This window comes from Crotalus tigris, unplaced genomic scaffold (genome assembly GCF_016545835.1).
Source record: "Crotalus tigris isolate CLP2741 ecotype Arizona unplaced genomic scaffold, ASM1654583v1 scf7180000017571.3126492, whole genome shotgun sequence".
Taxonomy (NCBI): domain Eukaryota; kingdom Metazoa; phylum Chordata; class Lepidosauria; order Squamata; family Viperidae; genus Crotalus; species Crotalus tigris.
In genome coordinates, this window is record NW_024096482.1 from 1,092,505 (window position 1) to 1,107,421 (window position 14,917).

General features: G+C 37.2%; 1 protein-coding gene across 1 annotated transcript; it reads right to left on the reverse strand.

The window, feature by feature from the left end:
* Positions 1–1,580: 1,580 nt before the first annotated feature.
* On the reverse strand, positions 1,581–11,907 carry SETD9 (SET domain containing 9). The gene is made up of 6 exons (XM_039355434.1): positions 11,577–11,907; positions 8,901–9,268; positions 6,806–6,929; positions 3,754–3,869; positions 2,904–3,009; positions 1,581–2,731 (listed from the first exon to the last, which is right to left on the reverse strand). Exons 1-6 carry the CDS (start codon positions 11,660–11,662, stop codon positions 2,644–2,646), a joined length of 888 nt encoding a protein of 295 aa, XP_039211368.1. The 5' UTR covers positions 11,663–11,907; the 3' UTR covers positions 1,581–2,643.
* Positions 11,908–14,917: the final 3,010 nt, after the last annotated feature.

Here is a 14,917-nt window from a genome sequence, read left to right on the forward strand (position 1 = left end):
TTTTGTATTTGTTGTACTTTAATACCTGGTATACAGTTCCAGAAATAAATATCTGGAAACCTTTTTTCTCCTATGAAAGTCTTCCTCCTTCTGCAATATTATTTGTTCCTTTAGTATGCTTGGACAGACGAAGATTTTAAAATGAGTTATCAAATATTCCATTTGCAACTGACAAGAAATGGAAACTGAATGACAAAATCTATATTATTACTGTTGAAAAGAATTTGGGAAAAAGAATGTGCCACCTGCAAAAAGGATCAATATGATCTGTTGTCGAGAAGAAATTGAAAACAGTATTCCAACAGATCTCCATATAGAAAGGAACATTCCTTATAGATCAAGATGGTTCTATTATGCTGCTTACATTTTTATTTTATCGCATTTTACAGAGGAACTTTCTGTGCCATAGCAGTTAGGCATGCCAGTAGAGCCATGTTATATCTCTTACAATGTTATAAACATGATAATCCTTGGGACCAGTTTGGTAACTTTGTGGGGGCTTTTTGTTAAGTACAGCATCTTAATAGGTTAAAGCATTCATAACTATTAATAAGTTGCAACACTACCTGCCCAAAGCTTAATTTGCTGTAATGAAATTTCAGAATAGGAGTAGCACCCTGTAAATTGTGCTGTTCCACTCACGCATACACACACACACACACACACACACACACACACACCATGGGTATAAGGAGTCTTTATTAAGGCTTGCAAGACTGAATTGTATTCCCCAGCAATTCCCTGTGCTGGCTCCAGTTCAACCCTAATGAGTTTCACAGGCTACTCAAATGAAGCCAACACTCATCCTCAAGGCAAGTCCAGATCACTAGGCAAAAAGTAAGTTCCAAGACAAAGACAAATCTACAGGCAAAGGCAACAGTTGAAGAGACAGCCAAAGTTCAAGACAAGAACACGCAGCAAGGAAACATGTTCCAACATTGCCTCCGTCTGTCTGCTGTGCTAAATAGCCAGTTTATGGTGCTGCCCATCAAGAGTGGTGTGGCTGCCTTCTCTGCTCCTGCCTTTTCTCTGCCCTACTGTTCTTGGATCAGGTGCAAAAAGCAGTTTCTCTTCATCACTGACCAGCTGCAGCTGTGCTTCAGCCAAATCCCTTCCAGAATGCTGCTTGAAGCCATTAACCAGATCCCCTCCAAACATGCCTGGAACTGGTTCATCCTCCTCCAAGCTGACATCTGGAGAGGTATTTGGGGAAGCGTCCAGTGCAGTCATCACATAAACATTCCACTTTTTTTTCTTTGCATGGCATAGATATGTTTGACAAGCTATAGTTTCTACAGATTCTCTAAAAGTGTCCACTGAATTGTAATTTCTAATGTGATGGAAGGAATATTATTAAAAACAGTAAATGGGATGTAATCATATATCTGAACCCCCAAAACGTGATAAATTCCTGTCTTGTACTATTATATACATGATTTTTTTTAAAAAAGCTGAACAAATATATTGGGTGTTCTTGTGTATCAGCTAAGAGGTAAGCTTCATTACCTTTAACAGGAATAACATCAAGAAAAAATCTAGTAAGATTATAATCTAAATATATTGAAGTGACTTCACATATATATGCACTAAGCAATTTATTTTTGAGTTATGAAACTTCAAAATCATAGTCTACAATGATGCATTTGCAATACAATTTGGTAAATGTGTGATAATACATTCTACAAAAAATATATCTAGATATATCAACAGCTATCAATAATATTAATTCATTACTAGGGATGTATTAATGTAGTATTTGTTACACTGGAAAAAGGTTCTCAGAAATCTACCTAAATTCCATAGCTTTAAAAATAGTTAAAAACGGACACAAGCATATCTACTTTTAACATATTTATTTCTATTTCTTTTTAATGGAATTAATGTATCAAAATCAATCTCAAAACTCATTTATTTGAAAGCAAATAAAACTCTAAATCTTTTCCATACAGAATTCCAAGAAGTGTTGATGAAAATAAGGATTCAACTATAATTAGTTGCTGCAGATATTAGACTGAGGATGGGTGGGGCGAGAGTTGCTGTTTTCAAAGACTTGCAGGTGCAGCCTGCACATGGATTTGTTATTTCTCTTTGAGTGTCAGACATAACATAATTCTTCATAAAAAGATAGTAAGCTGACATGTATATTATCATATATATTACATATCGTCTATAAAATGTATAATAACTAAAGTATAAGTACTTCTTTTTAAGTTAACTAAATGGACAATTTTTTTTTAACAATAGTAAAAGAAATGATAAAGCCATTCAAAATCCAAAATATGAGTGTATTAAATCCAATACATTTAAAGAACAACAGAGGGAGACAATGAATAACTTGAAGTCTCTATGCTGGACCCAGGTACACCAGGGAACTCTTTGTTTATTTCAATTCTGGTGTTTGTGTAGTAAGCATTTCCCAAATAAGTTATGTCCCATAATAATCCGCAAAGTTTAAATTTCAGATAGTTTAAAGGTTTCAGATAGGCTATTGCTATTTTAAAAACCCAACAAATTTGACTTAGTAAATATATAGTTGAAGGTATAACTCGCAATAAAACTTTTGTACCAAAATGTATCTTCAATCATTCTTTGTTAAAGGATACCACATTTGGTTTAAATACTGTAAACGTCCATAGTTGACCATCAAGAAATAACTGTGTAATAGTTTGAAAAAAGTTCTTCTCCTGGGCCAATGTCTCGGAGAGCTACCAAAACCACACATCTCAAGGACCTGCAAATTGAATATTGCAGGAAAAGAAGTTGGTCTCAATTGTGCATTGATATTTTTAACAACACAAGCAATTTTTCCTCTGTTCTAATCCTGATATATCCTACTTCAAATATTTGAGAACACTTAACTATTTAAATTATTCTAGAAATATTCAAAAATACAAATTTCTCACCTTTCTATTTCATGGCCGTAGTTTATGTTTGGAAGATACTGTTTAAATTCTATAGGAAAACATTTAGGTATGTTCAGTTCCTGATAGCAAACATTTGCTTCTTTTTCTGATGGAAAAAAGAGAAATATCTTAAATGAAAAAGAGATGCCTGTACATTAATATATGTCTGAATGTATTCAATTAAAAAAATCCCTTTGCTATCTAAGCCCTTCTGCAGGAAATGAGCAGGCTGAGCCCGAAGAAGGGGTCAAATGCGTAATAAGTCTTGAGTCCCTTAGTGCCCAAAAGAGGTCAAAGTCCAGCCTACCTTGAATTCTCTTGACTCTTTTCTATAGCTAATTTGCTTTGACCACTAGATGTTCAGATTCTTGTAGGGAGCTTTAGCATACAATAAACCTATCTATTCATTTGAACTGTCTGGACTCCTGATTTTCTGTGCTTGACACCTTCTATGAACATACTATAGCCAATTTGTTCTAGTGGGTAAGGCATCAAGATAGAAATCAGGAAACCGTGACCTCCAATCCCCATCTTAGCCATGAAAGTCAGCTAGGTAATTTTGAGCTAGATACTGTCTCTCAGTCCAACTCACCTCACTGGGTTGTTATTGTGGAGAAAACAGGAAGAGGAAGGAGCAGCAGATATGTTCACTGTCTTGAGTTGTTTAAAAATAATAAAAGCAGAATATAAATAAAACCTACAAACTATTCTCTGATGTAGAATAAACCTCCACTATTTGCAGAAATTATAAATATAAAGCCACTGACGAATTAATATTTAGGCAGACTTACAACATGCATAGCAACTTCAATTTTTACAATCTAACCAAAGGGGAAAAAAATGGTCTTACCTGTTGAACAGTTATTAACATATTGTCCCACAGCCAATGGATTTTGCATAGCAGTTGTAAGCCAAAAGACATCGCACATTTTTAAAGGACCAATCTGATCTCTTTTGCTGCATGACCTAAATGATATTATAACATTAGCCACAACATTCTATTTTGATTGCTTCTTGGGCAGATACAAATTGCATTCACTTGCTAGACCTGAATTACTGTATTCAACAGCCCTATATCCTGTTCAGTGGTGGAACTAAATATCTGTTTCTGCAAACTATAGTAGAGTTGGTATGATACTAATGACTTAGAATCCCTATTTGTTCAAGAATATCTCTGAGCCCCCATAATAAACTCCCTAGTAGTATTGGAAAATAAAACATGGAAAGTGAGCACAGTTTAGTATTTTGTTTAGAAAGATGAGTTACTCAGGAAAAAAATCAGAGGGACCATCTGGGTGGCCTGGAGGAAATTAGCTACTATGCTTTATTATATAGATTTTGCATCTATTTTATGAATTGACTAGTTCTGCAGAGCAAATACAGCAGGCTCTCAAAATTTTAAATGTCCTTAACACCAAAGACTATATCAGAGGTCTGATAAGCAGAAAACTGAACACCAATTTAAAACATGATCTTACACATAAAGTAGCTCAGACCACTTCTCTGCCACCATTACTTTTATTCCTCAAATCCTCAAAACATGTATTAAAGCCAACTGCAACTATTTTTTTTGCTGGCCTCAAAATGTTGAGTACAGGCAAAACACAGCATGTGTCAATCAGCCTGTCCTTCAGATAAAGAGAGTGCAAGAAACTGCATTCAGTTAATACTCTGAACTGCCACTATGATCCTTTGCCACCAAAAAGGAAAGAAAATAACCTATAAGAGCTCATGTCATTCTGTAATTTTAGTATATCCTGTAGAAATCAATACAAATAGCATTTTACCCACCAACTACCTATTAGCAATGGTCTTGGCCAAAAATCAGGAAATAGGTGCTTTATTTGTTTGCTTAAATGTTGAAACTTAACAAGACACATACAAATAATATCAATCACTTTATCAAATTATTGATTGCTTGATTATGTGCCATCAAGTCAGTACCAACTTAGTGACCACACAGATCTTCTCCAGGATGATCTGTTCCCAACCTGGTCCTCTAGTCCTTACAACAATGCACCTATCACCCCTGGAACCAAATCCATCCACCTGGCTGCTGGTCATCCTCTTCTCTTAATTCTTTCCTTCCACCTTTCCCCGCATTATAATCTTCTCCACAGAGCTAAGTCTTTGTATAATGTGTCCACAGTATGATAATTTGAGTCTGATCATTTGTGCCTTCCAGGCATTGTAGTTTCCAGTCACATCTTGCTAGCATGTTCTGTCGATTTCAACTTACACTTGATCGTCAAATTCATCAATGCATCAATGGTTGAAGCATAAATCATAAACTTATGATTATAAGCTGCCCTGAGTTACCCAAGGTAAGATAAGTGACCAATAAAAATTATAAATTTTATTTATAAATAAATAAATTTAGACAATGCCATACCATAAGATTCTCTAATTAATATTAATCAGTTGTTGGTTGCATAATAGCCTGGTATTGTCTTTAATAAATCTTTCTTAGCTATGTAACTAATGTCATTCCTTGTTTTCCATGTCTGAGTAGAAAACAAATTGATCTTCTGATTGAAAGTCTCCAATTCTAATCCATCTCAATTCAGTGTTTCCTAGCTGTCAGTATGTAGTATAGTATATTCATTTCAATTTTCAATGGTTGAAAGCTTTTTTGTTACAACTCTAATTTGCAAATTTGAATTTTCTTTTTCTGCAAGGCAAAACCAACAACTAGATATCCCAAAGGCTTTAATGTAGTTATTTCATGCATACTGTTTGTACTCTGAAAATCCTCAGCAATTCCTCATAGCATATTAAGTACTATCTGAACTGGTCCATCATCAAGCCCTATATTATTAATTATTTTACCTTTTGTATCAAGACTACCTTTCTTAGTAAAGTCAGGAATGGTTTATCATTATCTTTTCCCTTGCTGATGCCTTTGTCATTGCCACTTTAGTGACCATCTACCTCTGGCATCTTCCTACATTGCTGCTGCCTAATATAGATGCCTACTTGCTATAACTGGGCAGATTGGTGACCTTCAAGCCCTGGATGATCCTGATGGGATCCTGTATACTTTTGATATACACTACTGCCATTCTTTGCTTATCCTTCTATTAACATTCTTCTGCTGTAATGAGGTAGCACAGCAGGACTTAGGAGAGTCTACTGATTAACCCATGTAAAAATAATTATGGTAAGATTCTATATTTTTGACAAGGCAATACTAATGCTTTTCTACTACAGTTTCAGAGGAAAGACAACAGAAACAATTCATATTTGAGGAGTGTCAGGATGACAGAACTGTGGTTGAGTTTCAAAGGTTGGCTATTTATCCAATACCAATAATCTATCCAAAATGCATCCTTCAAGAGCAAATTATTACTAAAATATATATTGATGAGGCCATATCTAAAGTATAGCTCCATTTCCTCTATTACATAGAATACTTATTTCCAATAAGGAGCATCCATGAAAGGAGGTCAAAACCTGTTGGATGGTGAGTGTTGTTTGCATTGAATTCAGGAACTTGTGGCAAGAGTTTCCATCAACAGAAATCAGCATTTCAAAATGCTGGAAAAGAAAATACTAAATACTAGGGAAGCCTAATATTTTGAAAGGACACTCCACTTTAATAAAGATTCAAGTGAAGCAGCCCTTCAAAGACAACCCTTTCCCTTATAAAGACATACAGTAATAAATGAAATTGTACAATATGACTTTCCTCACACCTGAAAAAAAAAATCTGATTGGTGGATAGTTCTGGCAGATCTCCAGACACACAAGCTCAACCATGTCTCAAAATTCACACAAATTTGCTTGAGACCTCTTGATTATACTCTTAGATAAGGTGAAGTTTTATATGGCATAAACATTAGGAATAATTATCAATTGCTCTTTATTTATATCAATATTTACTTAATGCTTTCATGCCTTACCTGTATATAGCCTTTGAGATTCCCCTATTATTTCCATCAATAAGTACACCATCAATACACCTAAATATAAATGGATTGCCAATGGATTGAAAAAATATGGGTTCGTGATTTTCATAGACCGTGCCTGTTTTAAAAAAAGCAGTTATTTTAGATCCTTAAGTGCGCGCGCGCGCGTGTGTGTGTATGTGTGTGTGTGTATATATATATATATTGATGATAACATTAAAAATAAAAGTGTGATTCCTGGGTATATTCATCTCCCAAAGAACCAAAAACACATGAGAACCAGGAATTTAGGACCACATGAGGAGAATGCACAACAATACACACATAGGCAGAAGATGCAAGAAAAGCACAGTCACTGATACGGAAGTTACGACTAGAGCGCGGCTTAGCCAATTGGGACCGGTGACGAGATCTTGAGCCGGGTGCAAGCAGCGCTTTACCTATAAATAAACTCTCCCATCAACTAACATTATATCCTGATGATGTCGGCAGCTGCCGACGAAAGCTAGGTGTTTTATTCTATTAAACTTTTATAGTTTCATAATATTCCTGGTGCTCATGTGTTTTTGGTTCTTTGGAAGATATACATACATACATACATTAGCTAGATGTAAAGAATTATATATAGTTATTCTTCAACAGAGCAAAATCTTACCCTTTTGTCCCAATAGCATAATATTCTTAAAACTTTGACATGGATTAAATACCATTTTACTTTATTACAACTGCTGAATCACACTTATTTCCAAGGGGTTTTGTATATGATTCGTGAGACACAGTAGGCTGAATAGCAACAACAGTTCAAAAAATGGTTGAATGAGAATTTGAACACAGGTTCCTGAAGTTGAAATCTGTGTATTGTGTGTACAGGTAGTCCTCAACTTGCAACAGTCTGTTTAGTGACTGTTCAAAGTTACAATGGAACTGAAAAAAGTGACTTATGATTGCTTTTCACACTTATGACCATTGCAGCATCCCCACCCTTTTTTGACCTTCAGACAAACAAAGTCGTGTGCTTAAAATCTGGATGCTTGGCAACTGGCTCATATTTATGAAGATTGCAGTCTCCTTTTGCAATCTTCTACAAGCAAAGTCAGTGGGGAAGCTAGATTCACTTAACAACTGTGTTACTAACTTAACAGCTATAGTGATTCATTTAATAACAGTGGCAAAAAGATTATAAAATAGGGCAAAATGGCGTTCAATTGTGGTCATAAGTTGAGGACTACCTATATCTACCATGTTATACTGATTTTATTTTACTAATTTATAATACTGATTAGTATTGTAGTAATGTTAATACTAATATCAATATGAAATAGATGCCATTTCTCCCCCCGTCCCCCAGGACTACTGAGCTGGTAATGGCTGTATAATAACAGGAAAAAAGTGTGCTATTTAAAAAAAGTACATATCATAGTAAATTTGGCCCTTGTCAATAGTATTGGCAATCCTAGAAAACAGAATCAAACTGTTTTGAAAAACAATTGGGAAATACTTAAGCAAGGGATGTTGATTAGTTTGCAGGGCATCTGTTAACAAAGAGCTACAAAACATAACAATTTTCACTTACTTCAAGTTGGTAATGCCCAGAAAACTAAATAAAGGTTGATACCTTTATTTAGTTTTCTGGGCATTACCAACTTGAAATAAGTTGGTAAGACCATTACTTCATATCAAGGAGAAGAGCTGTTGTTTAGGGAGCTTTTAAACATATTAGATCCTAGTTCAAATTCTGCCAGTTCCAAATATCTTAAGTCAGTGTTGATGATACTGAGGAAAATGGATCCATCACAACCTAGTGGACAGGATTTGGAGGCCGGAATCCAGGACTCAATTCAAAAAGTGTTGAGTTCCTGGCTTGCAAACAGCTAGGTTGCTTTGTTAAGATATGAAACCATTAATCATCCATCCATCCACCCACCTACCTACCCATCCATCCATCCACCTACCCATCCTTCTAAAGTGTCCTCCACATATAAACATTAAGTCAAGGATTAAACCTAAAGTTATATCTGCTGCACCACCTGATGAATCAAATGTAATGCTGTTTGTGCATGAACTTATATGAAAAATAATATTTCCATACCAGGATACATTGATACAACGGTTCCTTCTGGAACAAACCCTTTTGCTACAAAAACTCCTATTCCAGCTGACTTCAGTGAACTGGGTTGTCGAATAATGCTGAATCCTAATGTACTGAACAAAACTTCTTCTGGATTAAGAGCTCTTTGATGTTCTTGATCATCGTATATTGCTTTGGATATTGTTTTAGATTGCACTGAATGTATTTCTGGATATTTTGATTTAATTTCGGGAATTACATTCAAAAGGAACATTTGTCTGTTCAAGTCATTTACAAATAAAGATCTAAATGTTTTCAATAATGTTTGAAGGACATCTTCATCAGAAACAATTTTGTCTTTAGATTCTGCTGGCACAAATCGGAGAGTCCTGAAGTAAGATAGGAGCAAGAGGTTCTGTAAGTATAAGAATTGTCACGGTTTAAAATTCCATAAATTTATAGGGGACGGGAGCATACAAAAATATATTTTTCTTTTTATAAGAAAGTGTTGTTCAATTGTTAATAATGACTATAATTTCCAAAATATGGCTACTGTGATATCAAACAGATAGACAGACAGGTTGTTCATTCCTAAACCTTATCTAGGCCAGAAACCTTAACTGGATGCTCCTCAGCACCTGTTAATGCCTGCAAAGGTCCTGTGTTCTTCCCAACCCTGCCTTAAAAAAAACCTATAATGGTTGGTCTAGAAAAATAGTTCATAATCACGTCTGTTTTAGGCTGAGATTCCTAGGCAAGTGATTAACTTGCTCTCTCAATAGTTTGTGTTTCTCCCATCAGAGGGGAAAACAAAAGGTATGCTTTAGTGCTTGTTTTACAATAAAATAGATGCATTTACAGTTGTACAATTTCCAAATAGCTAAATTGTGATATGTGGCCCATAGCAGTTTCTCTAAATTTCAGATGTTAACAAAGTTACTCAGTGATGATAATTTATTCAATCTATATGCTACCCAACTCCCGGTGACTCTGGGCAGCTTACAATTGTTAAAACATTTTTAAGACCCAAAGAATAATACTGAAAACATGAAAACAACACAAATCAAAGGGACAATGATAGCTGAGTGAACAAAAAGGAAGAAAGAGGCCTCAATCATCCTGTCCAAAGGCTTGGACAAAGAACCAGGCCCTTCAAAATCCCAGTACATGGGGAGCAGTTTGAATTTCAGAGGAAGCATATTCCAGAGGGCAGGCACTGCTACAAAGGAAGCACACCCCAAGGACCAAATAGGTGACATTGTTTCACTGCCAGAGTGAACCATTCAGACAGATACTATGGGAGAATCATACCCTAAGTCAATGTAGCTAGTAAAGCAGTTGCAACTTCCCATTATCTGCAAGTGACTATGTCTACATAGTGACTAGAGTTCACAAATATGAAATTACAATCCCTGGTCCCCTTAGGATGCATGAGCAGTTCTGTTAGCCCTCTCCAGATATTGATGAGAGTGAAATGCCCACAATCCATATGGTAGTATAAATTTGTTAGCTATACATTCACACATTCTCCCTGTGTTTCAACTCCTTCAGTTAGCAGATTATGATTAATTTGTATTTAATAAATATCACTTTTGCTTTCTACTGAGGAAAAGTAGGGACAAGAATCAGTTCTAATGGGAACATATTTCAAACAAAGAAGAGACTTAACTACTCACTAAAATCTACTATACTTCTGATGACTGGATGAAGAGTTGGATGTTGTAGGGCAGTGGTGGTGAACTTATGGCACGCGTGCCAGAAGTGGCTCTGTGGGCACGCGTGCCATGCCCCGGAGATGGCGAGGGACTGGCCCCTGCCACCCAGGCCCCGCCCACCCAGTCTGCCATGACAGCTGCTGCCATGCCCACCCGGCACCAGGTGATAAATAAGTAGGTTTTGGGTTGCAGTTTGGGCACTGGGTCTCTAAAAGTTTCACCATCACTGTTGTAGAGCAACCCCCCAACTTAAAACTGATAATTGTGAGCAGCATCTAACAGAAATTTGTATATTTTTTTTTCATAAATCTCATTTGCAAGTATTAATATCCTAGTAGACAATAAAATTATTTGTGTGTGAAAATATACGACGGTAATTCTCTACAGTTTCACTCAGTAAATTAAACCAAACATTTTCATCTTGCTATATTTAGTAATTTGCAAGGGAACCTAGAATCAGTTCAAACTTATTACAGACACCTGTTTGTTAATTCAGAGATACAGGTTGGTGAGAAAGCCCAATTAAATCAACGGCGGGCCACTGTCAGTATAGAATTGTCCTCATATGGCACATTCAGAAATACTTCCTTCTGACTTTTAATTATTCTTCTAAGAGAGTTAGTTCATTGTACTTATGAAGAGAATGTGTGGTGTTTTTTAATCCATCATATATGGAGAAATGAGTGCAGGTTGTTAAACAAAAAACAAAAGTGGAAATATTGGTACGGGGAAGGAAGGAAGGAAAGAAGGAAGGGGGTTTAGTGATAGAGATAAAGGAACAAAGAGAAAGTGATTTAGTAAGTTTCGGTCCGGCTGCAAAATTCCGGCGAGATGGCAGCAATCCCGCAGCCTTCCAACAGCGCCCGCGACCAACCCGCAAAGGATATTCCCGGTCTCTCTGTATCGCTCTCCCCCAAGAGAGACCCTTCCTTCCGCGACCCGGGAGGGAAAGGCGGCCGTGGACCTTCGCCCTCGTCCTCACCTGCGCTTGTGGCGGAGATTGAGCGCAATCCAGGGCACGAAGCGGTACTTGTAGGCCTCCCAGCGCCTCCGCAACCCTCCTAGCATGGCGGGGCCGTGCCGGCAAACCGCCCCGCCGCCCGAAAGCAGAAGGCGCACTATGGAGGGCGAATAAAACCAGGGTGTGTGTGTGTGTGTTTATGTGAACTTGCTCCCGCAAATCTCGAAGGTAGCTCTCTGTTTCTTAGGAGAAGCTAATCTGCTTTTTGCCAGTATGTTTCACCTTGATGGGGGACATAACCTCAAATAAAGGCGCTTAATCCCAACTTGCCCCTCGTCGAAAACCCTCCAGATCTGTGCCTCCCCAATTCGCGGTAAGAATCTTCCGGAACCAAACTCGAAGCGGGCAAAGTTTCCCGGGACATGTTTGAAGGAGGGGATGCTGGACATCTCGGTAGCAAGTTTGCGCTCTGATTTTTGTGCCTCTCTGGGAAAAATCTGGGGCAGATCAGAATGGTGGGCAACAATTGTACATTGTTTCCAGGTTTGCTTACGGTAGGAACGGAATACTTGGTTTCGCGTTAAAGGCTTGTGCCTTTAACGGTCCTGTGAGCAGTAGTTTTCGAGAGGTGTTCGTAGCGATTAAGAGTGCTTGTAGCAACAGCCAGCCGCGGCTCGCACGAAAATTGATGAGTTAAAATCCTGATTTTTCGAATGTTAAATGAATAAGGAGAACCTTTTTGTAGTTCTCCTTTGGGTCGAATAAGAGAATGAAGACCCACAAACTTTTTCTTTTTGTGGTAAAGATACTACGATATGAAACTTCCTGCCTCTTGAAATTCGATCAGCTTTTTACTGTAATCATTTAATCAATCAACTATTTTATTATTTATTTAAAAGATTAGTCCATTAGTCTTCATGAAACTTTTTTTAAAATTAAGTGTTTTAAAGGTATTGCCTTCTATTTTTTTTGTTCGCTTTGTTTTTTTTGTTACAGCATTTTTAATATGTACATTTTGTTGAGATAACCCTCTGCATCTGTCAATTGAAGGTAAAAATTGAATGAATACACTCATAAATAAATAATAAAGGGATAGTTTCCCCCATATTTAAGCAGAAAAGCAAGCAAAGGAACAGAGAAAGGGGGTAGGAAAGAGAATAGATGGCAAGGCGGATGAATCAGTGGTGGTCGGTACAGGCATTGAGAAACCAGAAAGACCACATTAGGGGCAGATATTGAAGAAAAATCTATGTAGTTAAGAATTGACAATGACTTGAAAGCACATAACCAGTCAATGCTTATTAAATTGATCTCCTATGCTGCTGCCTTCCAGTTTTTCTATTAGTTAGCATGGTAATGATTGTGGGCACATGTATGTTTTGTGGAAATCTAATTCAATAAATAAAATGCTTGGCAAATTATGTCGTATAGTATGAGTCACAAATCTGAGTTATTCACAAAAGCCAGAACACTGCCGAGCTGCACTATGCTTTCCTTCAGTATAAAAAAGCCTTTGGAGCCAGAAATCACATATCTGGAAGGATGATGAAGAGTGATAGACACATCCTATTTGGCTTCCCAGATCCTTGAGTAAAGCAATTAGTTGGTTGCCGCAGATTCTGCTTTCTGCATTTGTTGACTTTAATTGTCCCCTCCCTGATGTTTTGGACTGTATTGTATCCAAAGGATGTGTCAATCTCACTTGATATGTACCATGTGTTCAGGAAGAGGTTGCCTGTCATCAGTAGGATTCAAGCAGCCTTTGAACAAAGTTTAGAGAAAGGTTACTAGTCACAAAGATGCTCCTTTTGCTGAAGAATCACAACAGTAGTGTTTTACCTTTTGCACACTCCTTCAAGAAACCAGGAGCCAAGGAGACATTCCTCCTCAATACTGCTGTGCGTTCCTGGTCCCTTGGTCACCCTCCAATCAGCTGGAACTGATAATCATGGCAATCTTATCATCTCACTAGGTGGCCAAACAGAGTAAGCATCCCCCCCCCCGTTTGTCTTCAGGAGCTTTATTTATATACAGGTAGTCCTTGATTACTAGTTTCTGGTGGAAAAAAGCATTTATTTAGGAAGCCAGATTCGCTTAATGAACATGGAGTTTGCTTAGCAACCACAGTGATTCATTTTATAAGAACCATAAAAATGATTGTAAAGCCGATCCAGTCACATTTGACTCGACTTGAGTGCACTGATTTACAACTGAAATTTCTGTCCAAAATGTGATTGTAAGCCAAGGACTACCAGTTTTCAAATTAAAGGTCACACAACACTTAAACAGCTCTGGTCAGTTTACAGTTACAAACCACCAAACAATAAAAACAGATACAAATCATACATCCAGAAGACAAACTATACGTAAGAAAATTTTGCTTAAAGACTCAATAATCACTCTACTCCAAGCCCTTGGAGAATAATAGCCAGGTTTTCAATGACTTTCTGAATACCATTGGGATGGGAGCCTTATAGGTTTCTGAAGGATGCTATTCCACAGTTTGGCCCTGCAATAGAGATCAGGAATGTGTAAAATAGTACCTGGCATGGGGTGCCTTCTGACAGAATGTTACTGCCAAGACCTCTTAACTAATCTGCTGCCATCTATGTGAGAATGTCTATGGAGGTTTTCAGGTCATTGTTGTCCCAAAGGTGCTTTTTCACGAGGCAAGTGGACTTTCTTTTTTTCTCTTTGATCCTTTCATTCCCCACCATCCACTCAGAGCTAAAGAAGCTTCTTGGATGAGAAGCAAAATGTCTTCAAAGAGAAAAAAGAAACTCCAGTTGTCTCATGAAAAAGCACCTTTGGGATATCTATATGAGAAACAGCAAATGCTGCATGTTTTCCCTCAATGCTTGGAGATTCTGCTATAGACATAGGGGGTTAAGGCTTTCGGCTTCAAGGCCATATTAACATGACTGAAATGGAAAACACTAAACAAGACCTGCTCTGGTTAGAATTTGTGCAGGTAGAGAGGGAAGGAAAGGTTGAATTCAATCTTATAGGGCAGCTTATTTGTCCAAAAGCTACAGCCATAGCTGGGATCTAACAGTTCCATCAGATGTACACTCAAAGCTGAATTGATCTTAGAATTTGCTCCCAAGCTGCCAGGATGAGCCTGAATTTTCTGCAGTTCTATAAAGACCAAATTTCAACCCAAAATAAATATGGAACAAAAACAAGTGTGGCAGTCTTAAAAACTAAAATCCAAATTCCAAGAATTATGAAAAACTAAAGCAAGTTCAAGGTTCCCATTAAAATATAATTTTATAAAGTTGTAAGTTTCTATTGCTGCAACCCCAACGAAATCAGTAGTTTTTAATTCATGGGGATGAGGTGTCACATTCATTGATGGGTTT

Excerpts from the sequence above, each read along its gene's own strand:
- SETD9 (XM_039355434.1), bottom strand. The coding sequence starts at position 11,662 with ATGCTAGGAGGGTTGCGGAGGCGCTGGGAGGCCTACAAGTACCGCTTC. Across the intron at positions 6,930-8,900 it reads CGTTGTATCAATGTATCCTG|GCACGGTCTATGAAAATCAC; the intron begins GTATGGAAATAT and ends TTTTTAAAACAG. Across the intron at positions 2,732-2,903 it reads TACGGCCATGAAATAGAAAG|GTCCTTGAGATGTGTGGTTT; the intron begins GTGAGAAATTTG and ends TTCAATTTGCAG.